Here is an 18,786-nt window from a genome sequence, read left to right on the forward strand (position 1 = left end):
ATCAAGGCCCTTGCTTTCCAGTTCTTCTTTCATACCATCTATCCAGCAATTTTTACTTCCTCTCCTTTTCCCTCCTAATCAACACAGGGTCCTGCATCCTTTCCACATGACCAAACCATCTGAAAACACTCTCCATTCTTTTTTCACTCTGGATTTGACATACAAACCTTACTTCCTTAAAGGAGAGATGGCTTGATGGCTTATATCTGAAAATTGATAAATAAGATTTTTGTAATGTATTAAAAATCACTTAATTTACAAGCATGTTCTGAGTAGTCTGGCTATAAATCGTCTAAGATTGGATTTTCCAGTCTGGTAAATGTCATGGCATCTTAATCACATCTGGATACTCATGGTAATACTTTAATGTATCTTATACTAATCCATTTACTCATGTGTCCTCCTCTCTTTCCTCTGAGTTTATAACTACGAAATCATATACTATTCATCTTTAAAAGCAGTTATTTTCTATGAATTTACTAAAATAACAAAGTCAAGATACTTGCCACCAACAGAGACCATGACAAGGTTCCAATAATACAATGGGATGGGTCATCATCACCTCAATTAGCATTTTAGGATTTGTTTGACTATGAATATAAGTCCCTGTTTCTAATTCAAAAGTGAATTGTATAAAATAGGATGACAAAAAGTACTCTACTGTCTTTGTTCTTAGCGTGACATTTTTGGCACAAAGTCCAAAGTAAAGACAAGCCCTCAAGGCTCAAACTTATGTGGTTAATACTTACAACTCTGCAACATAGTATAGATCCAGACATGGGAGAGCACTGGGATTAGATTTCTACAAGTCTTCCTTCATGGGTTCTTAAGGGTCACTTAGAAGGCGAGATCCCTAAGTCATCAACAAGGCTCTATACTTTAGATGGAAGTTCTCCAAGTTTGCCTGATGCTTTGGCTACGCATATAAGAAAAATGATCAGAAAATCTCTTGGCATGTGGCAATTCTACTCAAGGTCCTTCAGGTCACCATAGGTCAATTCTATTGGAAATGTGTTGCTTTTGTATGAACACAATGATATTGCATAATAATTAAATGTGTTTTACAAGTGATAAATCTTGCGGGAAATTTATCTTTATTATTTCTATAAAAGAATAATTTTATAAGGATAGAACCCTATTCAGTACAGCTAAGAAAAATGGTGTGGCTTGGAGTACAATCTTACCATCACTGTTTTTATGATTTCCTTTCTTTAAGAGGTAGAATGCATAATAAGGAAATTTTGTGGCCTGTCTTCCAAGCTTTCTTATTTCAATAAAATGAATAACATAAAAACCCAAAGTATAGTACATTAAAAAATTTACTAGAGAAGCAATGCAAAGTAATTATTTCACAGTTACATTCAAGATACTTATGTCATCATATGGTTTGTCAGTTTTTGGATTACATTTAACATTTGAAATATTCTGTACAACTTCCATTCCACGAGTTACACGACCAAAGACTGTGTGCTTGTTGTCCAACCAGGGCTGTAAAGAGACAATATAAGCATTAAAATGCTACCTTACATAACATTTAACACTTAAACTGTGTAAAAATACCTGAAGATTTGTATATAAACAAGATCAACAACTTTATGTTTAGGTATGTTTTGTAGTCTTGGATTATAAACTTATAATAAACAATAAACAGAGCAGTACACATAAAATCAAGTCTAATGAACTTAATGGTAAAATGTCATTCTAAAAATATATTTCCATCTGTTTCTACAAACAGTGCCTTCACTCATGTGTCTCATAAAGTTCTAGATATTTCACCTAACAATCAGAAATCAGCCTCTAACGTGTGGAATGTTAAATAAAATAACTACAAACAGAAGAGTTCCCAAACTCTTATGAAAAGAATTTGATATTTCCTTTCAGGTAACTGTGCTTACCAATGCCATAATTTTCTGCTATCCTTTACATTAGATGCATAAGCTTCCGTTATTATCAATACATACATGAAAGTCCACACAGTAAAAGCTTGGTCTACCCAACAAGTGACTTTGGCAGAACCTGCTACCTGAGAAGTCAACTGACAGCTGCTGAAATCAGCTGACCCACTTCTGTACAGGCCAGAGAGAGAGAGAGAGAGAGAGAGAGAGAGAGAGAGAGAGAGAGAGAGAGAGAGAGAGAGAGAGAGAGAGAGAGGATGATTGGGCTCCTACGAGATGACAATATTCCAAGCACCTTACAACACCAACGCAAACACTTCTAATTTTAAATGGGTATGCTTCTAAATTGGCTCCACAGACTAATGTAACACCTTCATTGAATACCTGATGAGCAAATAGTCCACACAAGGGATATAATGTTAATGCAGATTTTGTTTATGGAAAATGGAAGATGATTAGCATATACTGCCCCGCAGTATTATCAATAGCATCTCTGTGACAAAATGCCATCAGCTAATGTACACAAAATACCTTATAGAACTGGACAAAAATACCAAGACTATGAGTGATATAAGAAAAAGGGTATAATTAGAAAGTAAATACTTTACAGTATCAATTAGGCAATGAAAAAAAATTACAGCTAAACCTGCATCATAAATGCAAAACACACCATTAGTTCAGAAATGTGATTCATATTCACTAGAACTTAACACATAATATAGGACAGATGACAAATCTAATAAGACCACAAAATTCATGACTTCCAACATTCATCATTGTACAAGGTATTAAGCAACGCTTCACAAATATGTGACAAACTAGTTTTCATCATGCTGGGAAAACCCATCATAGACTGAATAATACACAATGGATACGAATGTATTCACCTACTTTCACATACAGTAACTAGTTTACATCTATATTTGCCAGAAGTCACTCTCCATAATAAGGGATCACTATGTACAACTGATTATCACCCAAATTTCATTTGAATATCACAGGACAATCTGATGTTCCTTAATGGTACATATCGTTTATAAGCTACACAAATAAAGACAGAGGTTCAGCCCTCGGCTCCAACCCGGCCATCCTAAGATGCCAGGAGTCCTGGACTACCTGAGCCTCAGAAAAATCAGGAAATTTGGCTGTCATGAGATAAAGTTTCTGAAAAGCAGAGGTAATCTGCTCTTCTTCCCCAGCAAATTCTCACTCAGGAACCTATGGATTCACAGAAGATACAAGAGGCTCTGGGACAGCAGCAGCAGAACGCACACACCTTGCAGTAGGTGACATTCCCAGTCTTCAAAACAAACTTAAGCTTTAAAGGAAAAACTCATTCCAAAGAGGAGTTGACTTCATCATGGTACTGTGCCATTATTTGTGTCAGAAAGCTCCTAAACTATAGACTGCTGTAGGGGACAATGCTGAAAACACCTGAGTAGCCATAGGAGAAAACTTGGCTTTTGACCAGGATTCTGGGCCGCTGGGATTGTCTAAGCTCTCTTGCAAAAAAAGCCAAAAGCTGGCATATGGACATGGACCAAGAAAAAGGCCTGAGAAGATCCTGGACCCTAACGAGGAAACAGATACAAGACCTGTCAAAATGCAAGCGATATTCTATTGAAACCTCCCTGGACACCAATGAAAGGGCCTGGTACGAGACAAGGATCAAGATTTATGGTGTTTACGACACCTCCCTTAGCTTTGTTACCCTCTTAATTTAATCAACCTATTATTGGGTTAGCCCCTTATGGCAAAGTCAACACCCTCCCTCCCAGTCAGCAATCTCCCTTCTGAAGGAACTGGGAAGTAGGATGTACCTTTACTATATATTAATGTTTCCTTGACTTTTTCAACATTTTTTATTTTTTAAATGATTTCTGTATATGTAATCATTATTTCCAGTTACATATACATGTATCTATTAATTATTAAAACTATCAAGGCTGATTGAATTGATCTAGACTATGCTTTATCCCTAGGGTCAGTTATCTAGAACCTCTTGGGCCTGATGATTCTGGCTAAAAGGTTTTCTACTATATTACAAAGTCCTTCAAAGAGATTGCTGAGGCACATTTCTAGACTCAGGGTTCTCCCATAAGATTTGTTCTTTAATGAGAGGTGCAAACTGGATCAAATTATAGCTGAGGAAACCGGACAGCTGCGCAAGTGGACTCAAGGGAAAGGATAAAAAGTAAAAAGCAGAAAGCGATGCAGCTGGGATCATAAGACATTTTGGAGAAATTTTAGTACTGTCTTTAGCATGCTATACATGGCACACTGTAGGCTGTACATCCTTCAGGAGGAACTGATTACAGAATAAGTCATAAACAGTAATATGTAGGATTTCAAAAATTATTAATTTACATACTGTGGGAACAACTGTGATGAAGAATTGTGACCCATTGGTATTGGGACCTGCATTGGCCATACTGACGGTATATGGCCGATCATGTCTTAGTGATGGATGGAACTCGTCTTCAAACTCTCCTCCCCAGATGCTCTCTCCACCAACCCCAGTGCCTATGAGAGAAACAATACAACATTTAATGCTCATTGAAGAAATGTCCCATTTAATATACATAATCAAAATTAGCAAAATCTGAATCATAATTATTGATCTCTGGAAGTCAAACTGCATCATTGCCATTTATATCAGCAACTGAAATACATGTCAAAGTTCAAATCAAACCAGTCTTTTGAGAGCATGACACACGGTATCTTGAAAACTCAATTTTGTTTTGAAAATTCAACTATTGCTCAACAAGATCAAAACCACAATAAGCAACCACTCATGAAATTTCTCAATTCAACATCATTTCTGTCGGCCATGTTCAAATGGTTTTCAAATCTAAAGACACACTGAAATGCAGGTAACAAATATGAAAATTGAAATCTCAAGCTGTGTGACTACTACCTAGCATTTTCACAAAGTGGAGTATTTCTAAATAAACAGAAATTATTTTTAATATCTTCTGAACTCCAGAACAGCAATCTATAACCACAGAGATGCATACCTGAGAACAAGTAAGAAGTTTTTTTTTATTTTCTTAACTTACCAAGAGGATCTCCAGTTTGAATCATAAACTGTTTAATAACCCGATGATACAGATGTCCATTGTAGTAGCCATTCTTTGCATGGACACAGAAATTCTCCACAGTCTTGGGACATTCTTTTGGGAAGAGCTTCAGTGTAATATCCCCCAGAGATGTGTGAATGATGGCAGTCTCATAGAGTCTCTGTCCACCTGAAAATGACAATTTCATAAAGTCTTCAATGATAATTATAGACACATGAACATACACAGCACTCTGGAATCTGGCATCCCAACACCAGCTGCCTGATATTAAAAATTACATTTTACCAAATGTAATTGTACAATGTTAAATAAATCCTTGAATGGCCTAAACTCCAACACAAATACAGTCTACTCCTCACACACATAGTAATAAGCAGATGGCAATATGTGAACCCTAGGAACATATCTACATCCCACCCCATTTCAAGTTATCAATATCTTGTCCATCTTAACACAAGATCTGGATTGACAAAACAAGTATATCAGAAGAATTTGAGCTAATGTAGGTGTCCATTAAGGATTAGTAGTGGGTTCTTCATTGTTTATCAGAGTACTATAATGGATGAAACTACAAGAGAGGGAAAACACATAGACCCTGAAAACTAGCAGCCACCACATGTCCTAAGGACTTGTAAGCAACAACCTGATACATCAACAAATTCCTTTTTGCTTGACCTGCATCTCAGTCACAAAAATATACAGATAATCTGGTGATAACAGAAATATAGGAAGCAGTAATCTTGAAAAGGCTTCAAAGATAGTGTGAAACAAAAAAGAGCAAACTGAAAATCAACATAGACAAAACAAGATTAATGACCAGAAACAAAGCAAAACAAAATTTTGTCCAGAAAAATGCAATGTATGGGATGCTGAGGGAGAGGTGAATATGAATATGACAAGACTTTCTCATGTAAACTGAGTAAGAAATTTTTTTATCCCCACAATCTATCAGAGGAACTACGTTACATGAGAGGCAAGACCTTGAATGATTTGGAACAATATTGGTATCTTGGTGATATAATGTATTGTCAATCCAGTAAAATGAGGACAGTACATGACAAAGTAGCAGTAGTGGTAAAATGGTAAGAAATTACTGGACCATTTGTAAACAGGGATATCTCATCAGTAAACTAATCTACATTTAAGGTGTATACATAACCCAGTCATTTTCTAAACAACCTAAATCAAGGGCACAATATTGTTTTACATGATTTGTGTCAAATTTCTGGGCCTTGTAGTAAACACATTAATGCTGATACTATTAATCCTTTGGAGATTTACTTTCACATCCTGAAAAATCTGCTCACAAAGAGAAAAGAGCTAAACATAAATGGTGATGTTTCCTGCAGCAGCAACAACAACAATAATTATAATTAGTATTATCATTATAATTATAGAAGAGATGAACAAGATTACTGATTTACATTTCAAGACTTTCTTATGATTCTGATGAAGGATTTGTTCTTGAAGAAAAGGTGAAAACTGAAACAGAGTAAAAAAAAAGATGGACAGCTTGCTGATAACACACCAAAGAAATCTTATAAAAAATAAAGTGATGATGCAAATTTTCAAAGTGCCTAGCAAAGAAAATGACATTTTTATAATAAAATAAGGTTTAATATATACTTATCAATTAATTACATAGCTAACAGTTTCTAGTACTGACAGCTAAATTTGAAATTCACAGTAGCGATTCTTCTGTTTTGGTGTAGGTAACGGGTCCTGTCCACTTTCAGGAAAGAAGAGAAACAACTGAGAGAAGAGCCTCAATTTGTTTGAGCCCTTATGCCCATGTGAGGGGAGGCAAATATGCTTCCATTCTGTAATTACTTGGTAAGTATATAAAACCTTATTTTATTTGTAAAATTGTAATTTTTATATAAGTAACTTACAAGTAATTACATAGCTGATTCCACACTGATAGAAGGTGGGATACATGGACCATTCTACCCCAAAACTTTAGAGAATGTAATGAATTTGTGAATAGACAAAAAATTTGCTAGCCTTGGGACAATGCTTGTTATTCCTTACCTGGTAAGAGAGCTGCTGCAGGAAGTTACTGCCTCTGGTTGGCACTTACCTTACTCAGTAGAGTGGGGATTTGGCAGCAAAGGACAAATCCAAACACTAGCACAATATACAAAAATGCCCCTGTCCAGGGAGCAGTCAAAAACAAGACAACCAGATAACAATGCTGTTATCTACACCATAAAATTTAACATTGCCACCACCCAACTATTGAAAAACTGGTGGGTATCAGGGCCCAAAAAATGACAAATTCTTAATCAATTTGTAACTTTCATAGCTAGCAAACCTTCAGTCTTAACAATAGGATAAAACTTCTGGCACCAGAATGTAAATGCAAGGTAGTCGAGGTGGAAGCAAGTTGAGAGAGTGCACTTGAATTCAGTGATGCATCAGTCTTTCTTCAACTGCCTTGGAGAGTGGACCTTTGCTTTGCCCCCCCCCCCCCCCCCCCCCCCACCCCACCCCAAACCCAGCACAGGATCTCTCACTTTCTTGCACAACACTTATGGAGTGCATGAAACATCTACAGCATACCTTTTCAATAATCTCAACACATCACTAAAGTGCCACTGGCACCTTTGTTCAGGGCTAGAAGCCACTAAACTAGAAGAAAGATGGTGACCATCCGAAAGGACACCTTTCCACTGGCTGTCTGTCATCACCTGGGATTTGGCAACAGGTGAGACTGAGGGGCCGACTACCCGCAGACAGACCCCACTGACCTCCCTTGAGGTTTCCATATGGCTTCTCCCAGGTTTAGAGGAGCATGCCAAGAACCTTTGCCTAGGAGAATCAGTAGGATGGGCAGCCAGCTCCTCCACCAGCACTTCACTATTATCACTCACTTTATGCTCCATAAGAACATGCACTGAATCCCCTACCTGAGCTATAGTATTCACTAAAAAATTGCACTTGTGATCAAACTTCATCTCAAGGTTGGCAATGACACTGAGGTCAGGAGTTAGAGAGCTGGGTAAAGGATCAGGTGGAACAGCTGAAGGACTGGGAATGGGCAAAATTACAGGTAATTACAGGTGCAGATACAATAGGCACATCAATGGAAGGCCCAATCACCTAATGACTAGCTGTAGTCTTGCCATGTTTAACAGTTGCTTTTCTCTTTCTATCCCTTGTTAACTTTGATAGGTAAGATTTTAAACTCTTCCAATGCCTAGGATCCTGGTCCTTACAGACTGGATAAGACTTCTCTACATACTTGACCCCTGCAAGCCGTGCATACTGTGCGTAATCATACCTAGCTGAGATTAACCTCATATTGCCCCTTTGCTGCAATAATGAGAGCTAGACACACTTATGTCTGACATCGTCAGTAAATCGGTCCATAAACAAAGTCCAAACAATTAAGTCACAATCAGTAAGTCAAACTTGTGGAAATCATTAAGGTTTACTTAAAACCCTATCTAAATAAGTTGCCGAAAGGCTACCAAATGCAAAATACTTCATTAATTCGTCAGAGAAACCAGAAAATCAGGAAAGTATTTGAATTCCAAAAATTAGTTACTGCTCACGACCTACGTTGTAAGCCTGCAGAAAAAAATCAAGGCTCTTTGCTCAGTTGTTTCTCTTCCCTGAATTTCAAATTTTAGCTGCCGATACTAGAAACTGTTAGCTATGTAATTTCTTGGTAAGTTATTTACAAAAAACTGTGGCTAACATACTCTTATCCCTACCTCCTTGTTCAGTTGCTGCAATAATGTCTTCTTTAGATGGCTTCTCGTTAAACACATCACGATCAGTGTCTACACTCTTGGTATCTGTTGCATCTCTCCTGGTAAAGAGGTAGAAACGATTTTTTCTGAATGCTGTTGCAACCAGAGTGGGGTCTGCTTTCACGGAATCTAGGGCTGGATTATCCGAGGCTTCCATTTCCATTGTGATGGTGCCTTTGTTTTTCTTCACTTTTCCCTGAAAATATAACAGTATAAAACAATGGTAGGCAAACTATGAAAATTCAGTGCCTGATTTCTCTTCTAAATGTTTGTCCTTACACAAAACAGTCTAATTGCAAAACAAAATCAAATATGAAATGCGCACTGTATAAACAAACTCTAACCATGATTGCAATACACTGTGAAATATACAAATTTGTTTGTTATATATCAACACTGTCAGTGCCTTTAAAATAAAAAACAAACTGTGACAGAATGCTCGTAACAAAATCTTATGGTTTCTCTTCCTTACGGTATGATCAAAGGTATCACAACCAATATACAGGCACTAACACATATCTTACCTGGAATAAGGCAAGATTCAATATTCTTAAATTTTCAGGCTTGCCAATTGTTCTCACAAGGCGATTGGTAAACAAATTAACAACTTTCACACCCAGCATAGTGGCATAGAGAAGAAAATGACCACTTTCATCATAAACCAGGTTGCAAACTCCTAATGCGCCACCTTTCTCAACATCTCTCTCCACAGCCATTCTGTACCAAAAAAAATTTAAAAATGATTATTAATTGGATCTTGTAGTGACTCATCACTCTATCTTAATCTAATTTGGAAAAAAGAAAACTACAGTACCTGTATCAAAAGGTATTTACTAACCTTCGTCCAAACTCCATATTAGGTATTTGCTGTTTCTTCTGTTGCAATTCTACATAATGCTGTAAGCTCTCATCAAACACTCGGGTTAACTTGCCCGTCAAAAATTTAAAGACACGAACCTGTATGGAAACAATTTACGTAATTAAAATATATTAATTAAAAACTTCCATCATGTTGGTCTACCAGCTAAGAGAGCCATTTCTTACTTTTTTCCTAACTGTATACTTAAGAGAAAAGACACATTAATCTCTTGTAAGGAGTCACTAAGAAAGTTTTAAACATTTCAGCATAAAAGAATTGACTATGATGAGACAGGAAGTGGAAAAAATAGAGGAATTCTTTTATTTAAGTCTTGGTACAAAACACCCTAGTTTAAATATTCCTTACCGTTGACTTCAAGACACAAACTAACCACTCATGAGTGAATTTTATTAACAGTACAGTCAACAGGTTCAAAACTGAAACCATTTGTCAATGCTAGCACCAACAGCTTAAAAACTAATGCTGTTTGGGTATGTTATGAGTTGAAACTGCTTATCAATGGTACAACTACATTGGCTTTGCATCATTTCAGGTTTTGACTGTTAAATTAGTTTTTCTTCTACAATACTGCAAAAGGAGAGCTATGAAGTGGTATTAAAAAAGATTGGTCTGCAAACTGAAAAAATGCAATCTATTTGTAATACTTTAGACTATGTCAAGTCAATTTTTTATATCACAAAAGCAATTGAGAAAGGATAATAAGCCTTCTTAGCAGCAAAGAGAGATGATGCTAACATAAATTTTCCGCCCCTGGTGGCATGGTAACATATATAAAACCTGACCAACAGAGTGACTGACACTTGACTGGGAAAATTTGATTATGGTCACAAGGAGGTCTTAAAAAAAACTCTTCATGCAAGATTACAACCAACATGCATTACAGATTGGACTGAACAGTACAACAAGAAAGTTAAAAATATCTTCACACACTTCATTACCTCTTAGAGAATATTCTAAAAGGATATTAATGATGAATAAGTCTTAAACTCATCCTTTTTCAGTATTTTCATCACTGAGTGAATGTACGTACACAAAATAATGGGGCAGTTACTCCTGACATAAATCAAAAGGTACCTACTACCTCTAAAACCTGGTAGTTAGACCATTACCTACATAATTTCAACTCATTCATCAGATTACTGTTAACATGTGGATGCAAAATAGGTTGGTAAGGATATGCAGTTTTGGAGGGTACAGTCTAATATCAACAGGCAAATTAATTATAGCATATCTTAAGAGTCTAAGATTTCATTACGTAAATTTGATTTGGGTGAAATCACAACTACTGGCTACTAAAATGAAATAAACAACTGAGCAATTTCTATAACAAATGCTTATGTGTATGAGGATGCAGTGTACTTTCAAAGTTGACCTACCTTTTTATCTGCTCCAAGGGTAGCAAACTGGGATCCTTGAGGAGAGACTGCTAAGCATCTTGGGAACGTTTTATTTTTCACAAATTCAAACAAATCAGTGTCTAGTTTTGATTCAAAGTTGACACAAGTGGCTGTCTGGTAGTCATTCTTTGTTCCAGACCAGTACTCAATCATACCAATCTCATCAACCGAAATTATAACATCATAGGCCACATTGTACTGAAAAAAAATTCATAGATCATTTTACATCAAAATCCTTCATTTTTCAGTAAGTTTTCTTAAGAACCAAAAATATACATATAAATATATTCTGAAAAATTATACATGACATAAAACTGTTTATTCAAGAAAATGACAAATTTGTAACTAATTTGTATTTTTCATAACTTACAAACCTTCGGTCTTAACATTAGGATAAATACTCAGCGCCCGCTAGAAACCGGTAAAGTTAAAAATAATTGTGTACACAAGGGACTATTGGCATCTGTGCTTGCTATAACTGACACTAAGTCCTGACTGGCCAAATGAAGGTTTATGGGAGAATTTTTAAAACTAAATAATGATGGTGAGCATCTTAAATAAATGAGGAAAACCTGTAACATTTCACCGAGTAAAAAAAGCTTGGAATATCTTCAACTGAATTCAACTTGCAAGAGATATGATCTACTGAGCAGTTTTGTTACTTGTCTACAATTTCAGGAAGTCCTCAGTAAGTGTGGTGTAATGCATACAACACAGCTCTTTCCAATTGTAGCAATACTCTTCACATAAATGATACCTTATGTTACTAAGAGAATAACATAACATGGACCTGAAACTGTCACACTGATGATGTGATCCTTTACATTTCTCATAAGTGATATTACCCTTAAAATAATTCGGATAAAATATAAAATTGAATGGTTTTACTTGAAATAAATATTAAATCACAAGTCCTGAACTCTGACCATCAAACTTCAACGATTAACCTGTGTGCTACACTAAACTTGAATTATTGCATACAGTATTTCTCAATTGAATTTCTTTACATAACGCTCATTATGTTGCTTGTTATATTGTAAACCTTGTGCAAAAACATGGCAAGTCAAATTTTATAAGAACCCAGTTATTCATTAACTTTGATAACAATGTTCTCCCACTGAAAAAGATGAATTTAATTTTGACTATGCAAGTATTCCCCAACACCCTTAACCAATTTCAACATATCACTGCCCAATATCAAGTAATTTAATCATATCACTATAATTCACAATAACTTCATTGACCTCTAACTTATGAAAGGGGCACCCAGAACCTTTTAGTTTTCTAATCACCTTTTTTAAATTATCCTCTCTGACAAAGCATTCTCAAATCTACAACATGTTTTTCCCCTGAAATGCCAAATTCGTGATGGTAAAAACAATACGTATTCCATTTCAAGCTGTAAAATGTTCCTGCTGTACATGATTACAAAAGAGGATAAAAACAATGAACAATGTGGTATAAATTGAATGTCTACCAAAGCCACATATTCAACTCATTTCTTTACCTTGATAATCGTAACTGGTTTGGTGTGAAGTGAATCAAGCACATGTAATGGTTCATTTGTCCCATGGCCATCAAAAATAAAAATCTTTGGAGATTCTGCATCCGACACAGCAACCGTATGCAAAGGATCAGAAACGGGGTGAATCCACTCAGCAGTGTTAGGTACAAAATGTAATTTCATCATGTTTATCATATCTGTAAAAAGATTGAAATATACATCAGTTACCAACAAACGTTTATTGCTATTACTTAAAAGTATTTAATTTATGCATTATTCTCCATACCCCGAAAACTTATAAAACAGGGCACTGAGTTATAAAAAGTAAAACTTTATGATATTTCAAAATACACACACAAATATACTCTGTAGATTTCCCTCTTATAAATGAATACATAACCACCTATGTAAATTATGACGTAACATATGTACAGAATGACATTAAATCAAAATAATGATCTTACCAAAATTTTCAACATCAAACACCTTGAGCGATTTATCATTTGATATTGAAACAAGTCTGGTACCAGAGAAATTTGCTGCCAGGTGCTGCAGATTTGTCATGTGTGCTCGAAAGTGCTTCACAAATTCCACCCCTTCCTCCTGTTTCTTCCAGAATTTTATATGCCCATCACAGCTCCCAGTAATAACAAAGTCTGTTCTGCTGCAAAAATTTTAAATCAAGTAGCATACAAGGTAAGCACAACTATTACATAATATTTTTCTTCCTTACAAGATAATAATGAATAAGACTGTACAATTAATTTGTATCAAGTATTTCTTTGACAGAAAGATCAAGAATGAATAAGGTTACATGATTACAAAATATGCTAAAAATAATTCACTGTAATGCCTTTCATAAAAAGTCTTATTAGTAACATTATGCAAACAGCATTTGATAAGAATCACAATGGTAATTTTACTAAAGCTAATACTAGTGTACTTTCATAGACCTATGTTTATATATATCACTATGAAAATAGTAGTAACCACAAATGCCTTGGAATTCCATACATAATAATAACATCCTTTAATTTAGTAGCATATTGCTACAATGCAAGAGTAAATGAAAAACCCTTTTCAAATTAAAAAGCTGGGAATTAATCAAATATACATCAGTACAGAAGAAAGTTGCCAAAATAAAACTTTCATGGGTTGCTGTCCAAAAGATTTTGTAGTACTACAAAACCTTTTTCAGTGAGCATACTAATTTGTCATCCAATACGAACAAAAATATGCATTTTGCACAGACAGCAAACAACACTTTAAATTGCTCAAAGTCAGAGTCATGTATGTACATGGATAAATACTCTGATAAAAACAAACACTAAGTAAAAAAGAAATATAATCAATATTACAGTACTATGACAGTCATTTTCCAGACAATAGAAACCATTCGTTATAGCCTATTATCAGTTTATTAAATTAATAAAAATAATTTCTGATACGATATAGAAGCTGCTGTTACATTTTCTGTATGTGTTCTTGTTTCCGCCATTTGGGATACTAATCTTTAATATGAACAGTTATAGTGAAGATTTTGTAGATTCCTACAAAGGTTTATAAGTAATAAATAAACTCCACTATGGAAATGGGATGGAAATAACAAGACAACAATGATCATTGATTACAACCACAAAATACAATGTATTGCAGAAAGTCTGGACTGAAGTCCTATCTATTTTCACTGGATGTATCATTCTGTGTACTTCTGCGTACATGACTATGTAATCAAATTTTAACCCGAAAGAAAAAGAAACATAACTACATATTAAAATAACATAAAGAAACAACTCACTTGGTAACCACTACATGTGTGACAGTGTCACGGTGCATGTAACTCTTCTCATAATACTCGGCACAAGGCATATTATCCAGGTACATTTGCTCATATTCCAACACTGAAAAGGAAATGAGTTAGCAATTCACCTATGAGTGAATTAAAGAATTAAAAAAAGATCACATACAAAATAAGTGCAATTCACTTAAGGGTAAATAACAATCCAAATTATTTTGGTATATTAAATAAATAAATTGAAATTTACACTATAACATTTTTAACTGCCATAAGACACAATAGACAAAAAGACATATAGACATAAAGACAAAACCGAGCAGTTTTTAATAAAACACAAAAAAAAAATTAAAACAATTACAAATACGTAGTAAATCCAGAATGCACAATTAGACTGGGCTATTAGCACACAAGCCAAGAATGAGGACACCACTGAGTTTTAAATTGAAGTCTATGAAACTGGTAGCTAAACCTTGGACCCTATCCTTACTTGCAGCCAAAGATCAAACCTCACTCATAATGGGTTCAAAATTCACTAAACTGGCCCATGCTTTAAGAGAAGTAGTATCCTTTCAGTTATAACCATCACCTCTACAAACATTAGATATATCAGGATCTTTGTAAGTGTCCATAAAAACAATAATATTGTGCAAGTCCCACCAATGAACTGACTAACCATATCCAGCCTTTTCAAGACCTGCATGCTTATCCACCAATATTAAAAAATGGCTGAGAGGAAAAAAATAATTACCTTTTATCTTTTTAGGTTTGGGCTCTACTACTGCTTCCTCAGGTTTTGGTCCAATCCATCCATCATCATCGCTACTCTCCTCTTCCTCCTCTTCTATTTTTCTCTTAGCCTCTGATTCACTCATTATTTCATCAAATAATGCTATGAAATATTCTGCAACAAAGAGAAAAAGGAACCAATTAATTGCATGAATTATAAGTAGGCATTACTTAATATTGAAATAAAATCCCATATAAATTTTGGAAAAGCAAGAGTGCCCTGCAAAATATACCTATTGAAATACGTAATAATAATAAATTCAGAAAAGATGTTCGCAGAAGCTACATTTTTGCTTTAGTTGTGAGAGAGAAGAAGAAAAAGAAAGAAAAAACACCTAAAAATCACAGACCTATTTCAGTCACTTTACCTACAAATCATTACTGAACTTGCCAGTAGCGGTACTATTTACAACCCACCAAAAAATAATTACTGAACATGCCAGTAGCGGTACTATTTACAACCTTAGCTGGTAGTCAGTTCCATAAAACAATAAGTTGCAAGTGAAGCAATCACATATCTGATGAAGAGCCTCTATCATTCTTGTTTCAATCTGTTGGCTCTGGTTTGGTTACTACTTAAAAGTACATAGAGGCCTTTAGCCTATGCTTGTGCCCTGACCTGACTCGCGGGGCTTTGCCCAACTTGGATCCCCACAAAGAAACGAAGAATCAGACAGATCAGCAGGACAAAATTTAGGAAGTGAAATTACCAACACCTACCCTACCTCCCTACTGTGCATATGTACTACCAGTCTTTTTTTATGGTTTTGATATTTAGCCCATGTCATTTGTTTATAATTATAGTTATCCCCAAGGGACTGGCATTCATGGGAGATGTGTACCGTAACCACCCAGCCAATAGCTCTCTGGTTCTTGGCGATCCGATTTTATGGGGCTTGTCTAGTGCTGAAAATTGCAGATTTCCGGCACGATACATACCTAATAGAGCTGCCATCAACCTGTTACCACAGCCGATTTTCGGTTACCGGTGATTTTTGCTTATCATCCAGCCATCGGAACTGCCTGTACAAGTATTTTAAAAGTTTTAACACAAAAAGTACATCTAATCATAAAAATTATAGGAAAATATAGTAATTATTGAAAATTTCTTGGTGAAAATACCAAGAATAAGTGAATTTTCCGCACATGTATTATATGTTCCATAGAAAAATCCACGAACAGGTGAGTCCACGAAGTGTGAGACAGCAAATAGCAAGGGTTGACTGTAGTGTACACTAAGGTAAGGACCTCATACTCCAGGTTAGGTTAGGCTAGGTGTCTTTGAATAGGTCATTTGCTAACCAAACAAACATCAGAAATGTGCCAAGTACACATTATATCCTAAAATCAGAAAAAATTATAATTTTTCAAAGTAAAATCTTACCAGTCACAAAACATAACGAAGGCTACACAGTGGTGGTTTTTAGAATGAAGGAAACAGGCTCTAACACTACCTCAGAATGGAGACTTTGTCCCTGTCTCTTATATTCAAGAGCACAGTGCCATGTGTCAAGTTAGGAAGGTAAGGTCTGGTCAGATCATCAAATCAGGGCATGGTATTCTATAAAAGGATAGGTTTATCTGTCGGCAAAATCTGTGTTCATTGTTTTCAACAGGCTCCATGGAGCAGATGCAGAGTAGGAAGGCAAGTAAGAGTGAGAAATCCAACCACAAAAATGGGCCAAACCTAACTTATCCTAGAATGCCATATCCTGACCTTTCAAACCTTTGCTGGCCTAGGCTACCCGTTTGTGGTACCTAGCAGCTTCAAATTACCAACACCTACCTCTGCCTAACTACCAGGCAATGCAAACTACCCCAGAAATGTACCAAATACAAATTAGGACAAAAGCACACGAACACTGTATATTTTCGTTCTACCTAAATCTGATAATGGTTTAAAATGGTCGCGAGAGATAATGAGGGCTTTACAAAGTTTTTGACCATCTAGACTACCAATAAATTACAATGGTTCATCTAGACTAGTAGGCTATATACTAGGTATTTTCATTCTACCTATAAATCTGATAATGGTTTAATTGAAAATGTAATGGTTACGAGAGATAACGAGGGCTTTACAAAATTTTGACCATCTAAACTACCAATAAATTACAATGGTTCATCTAGACTAGTAGGCTATAGCCTATAGCATACCAATAAATTACATTGGTCATAAAAACCCACGGTAGGTGGGTAGCTTAGTTTTCAGAACAACGGGAACAGGTTCGAACTCTATCTCTGAGTGGAAGCTTAGTCCACATTTGATATTCAGAGTTAGGTTACTTTCGGGTCATGGCCATGTCAGGGAATGTCATCCTAGGTAGCTAGCTAGCCTAAGTCAGGTTGGGAAGATCAGGTTTTTTAGTAGTACCTAGGTAGGTAGGTCCTTTAGGTCAGGGAATGGCAAGCTAGAAATGGTTGGGTTTTTATCGTCGGAGTAACCTGTGTCCGTAGTTCTCAACAGGCTCCAAATAGCTAGCCTAGTTTGGACTTCTTGTGACCTGAGCTTACTACTAGTACGCTAACTACTGTAGTTTACAAGGTTACTACTATTTCATCAGAGGTCGGGGCTATGTTATTTCATTTACTAAACTTACCGTAAAACAGACGAATAAGTCTAATTGGTAAAAATTATTGTTCGTCAGCCGTAACTTATGACCCAGTCTTGGCATTACCGGCCACAATTGTTTTTGTTTATGTTGCTTGCTAGTTCCTTCTTCTTCTTCTTCTAGCTTCTCCCTCTGACAATAGACTGGTATTCATTGCATGTATATACGAATATATATATATATATATATATATATATATATATATATTATTATATATATTATTCTTTCGCACATGTTGTTTACTTGGCGAAAAGAAATATATTTTTTTCGATATACGGAGATTTTGTTGCAAATGAGCCATGATTTGAATTTCATGTTCATAGCTAACATCGTGAATTGTAAATAGTTTTCAACTTACAAACGTGTTAACCGCATATTCTCAAAATGTTTCCTACGCGTATTAGATTGATATTTGGTCGAAAATCGCCAGGCACTGTATTTTTATAACGTTTCACAATCATTATCTATCCATCTATCTGCACACACACACACAGATGTGTGTGTATATATATATATATATATATATTATATATATATATATAGATATATATATATATATATATTTTATATATATATATTTTATAAAGCTGATATAAAGAATTAAATAAGTGTCACAAATAAGAGAGAGAGAGAGAGAGAGAGAGAGAGAGAGAGAGAGAGAGAGAGAGAGAGAGAGAGAGAGAGAGAGAGAGATTAAGATAACATGGAACATACGGATAAGTGTTGAAATGTTTATGTCAGATACCATGCAATATGATGATATAAACTAACAAGAGTAGGTGGAGTACAGCGAATTTGTATACTCAAGTATGGGAAAATGCCAGTTACATTACTACGGAATCTATTCTCTAATCCACATTCTACATGACAAAGAAATTGCCAAAAATTGCAAGAAGCAGGAATAAACTATATATTGACCTTGGAGAAGTGTACCTTCAGTAACATTTAATCAACGGGGATAAAATTATTCATTGAGAAAATAAAACATAAAATACCACGATTCCCGTATCATTACGAACAGGAAAAGACAGAAGCAATGAATACAAGCCAAGACTGTTTATTCACCGAGTTGCCAGAAG

At 35.5% G+C, this 18,786-nt stretch overlaps 1 protein-coding gene across 3 annotated transcripts; it reads right to left on the reverse strand.

Annotated features, from left to right (window-relative positions):
* Window positions 1-1,082: 1,082 nt before the first annotated feature.
* On the reverse strand, window positions 1,083-17,838 carry LOC135203142 (peptidylprolyl isomerase domain and WD repeat-containing protein 1-like). Of its 3 annotated transcripts, none has more exons than XM_064232815.1 (12): window positions 17,696-17,838; window positions 15,061-15,213; window positions 14,313-14,415; window positions 12,979-13,178; window positions 12,518-12,711; window positions 10,990-11,208; window positions 9,572-9,690; window positions 9,258-9,450; window positions 8,695-8,929; window positions 4,955-5,143; window positions 4,267-4,418; window positions 1,083-1,488 (listed from the first exon to the last, which is right to left on the reverse strand). In XM_064232815.1, the coding sequence occupies exons 2-12, from the start codon at window positions 15,182-15,184 to the stop codon at window positions 1,345-1,347; spliced, it is 1,872 nt and encodes a 623-aa protein (XP_064088885.1). In that variant the 5' UTR covers window positions 15,185-15,213; window positions 17,696-17,838; the 3' UTR covers window positions 1,083-1,344. The 3 variants fall into 3 exon arrangements, with proteins under 3 accessions (XP_064088885.1, XP_064088884.1, XP_064088883.1); XM_064232814.1 differs by lacking the exon at window positions 17,696-17,838 and adding an exon at window positions 16,038-16,122 and having other exon boundaries at window positions 12,979-13,175; XM_064232813.1 differs by lacking the exon at window positions 17,696-17,838 and adding an exon at window positions 16,038-16,122.
* Between the last annotated feature and the right edge of the window lie 948 nt (window positions 17,839-18,786).

This window comes from Macrobrachium nipponense, chromosome 33 (genome assembly GCF_015104395.2).
Source record: "Macrobrachium nipponense isolate FS-2020 chromosome 33, ASM1510439v2, whole genome shotgun sequence".
Taxonomy (NCBI): Eukaryota; Metazoa; Arthropoda; class Malacostraca; order Decapoda; family Palaemonidae; genus Macrobrachium; species Macrobrachium nipponense.

Bases quoted from the DNA above. Each gene is read 5' to 3' on its own strand.
- LOC135203142 (XM_064232813.1), bottom strand. The intron at 9,451-9,571 runs GTTAGTAAATAC...TTTTTGGTACAG, and splicing joins AATATGGAGTTTGGACGAAG to AATGGCTGTGGAGAGAGATG. The intron at 1,489-4,266 runs GTATGTAAATTA...GTCTCTTTACAG, and splicing joins TCATCACAGTTGTTCCCACA to CCCTGGTTGGACAACAAGCA.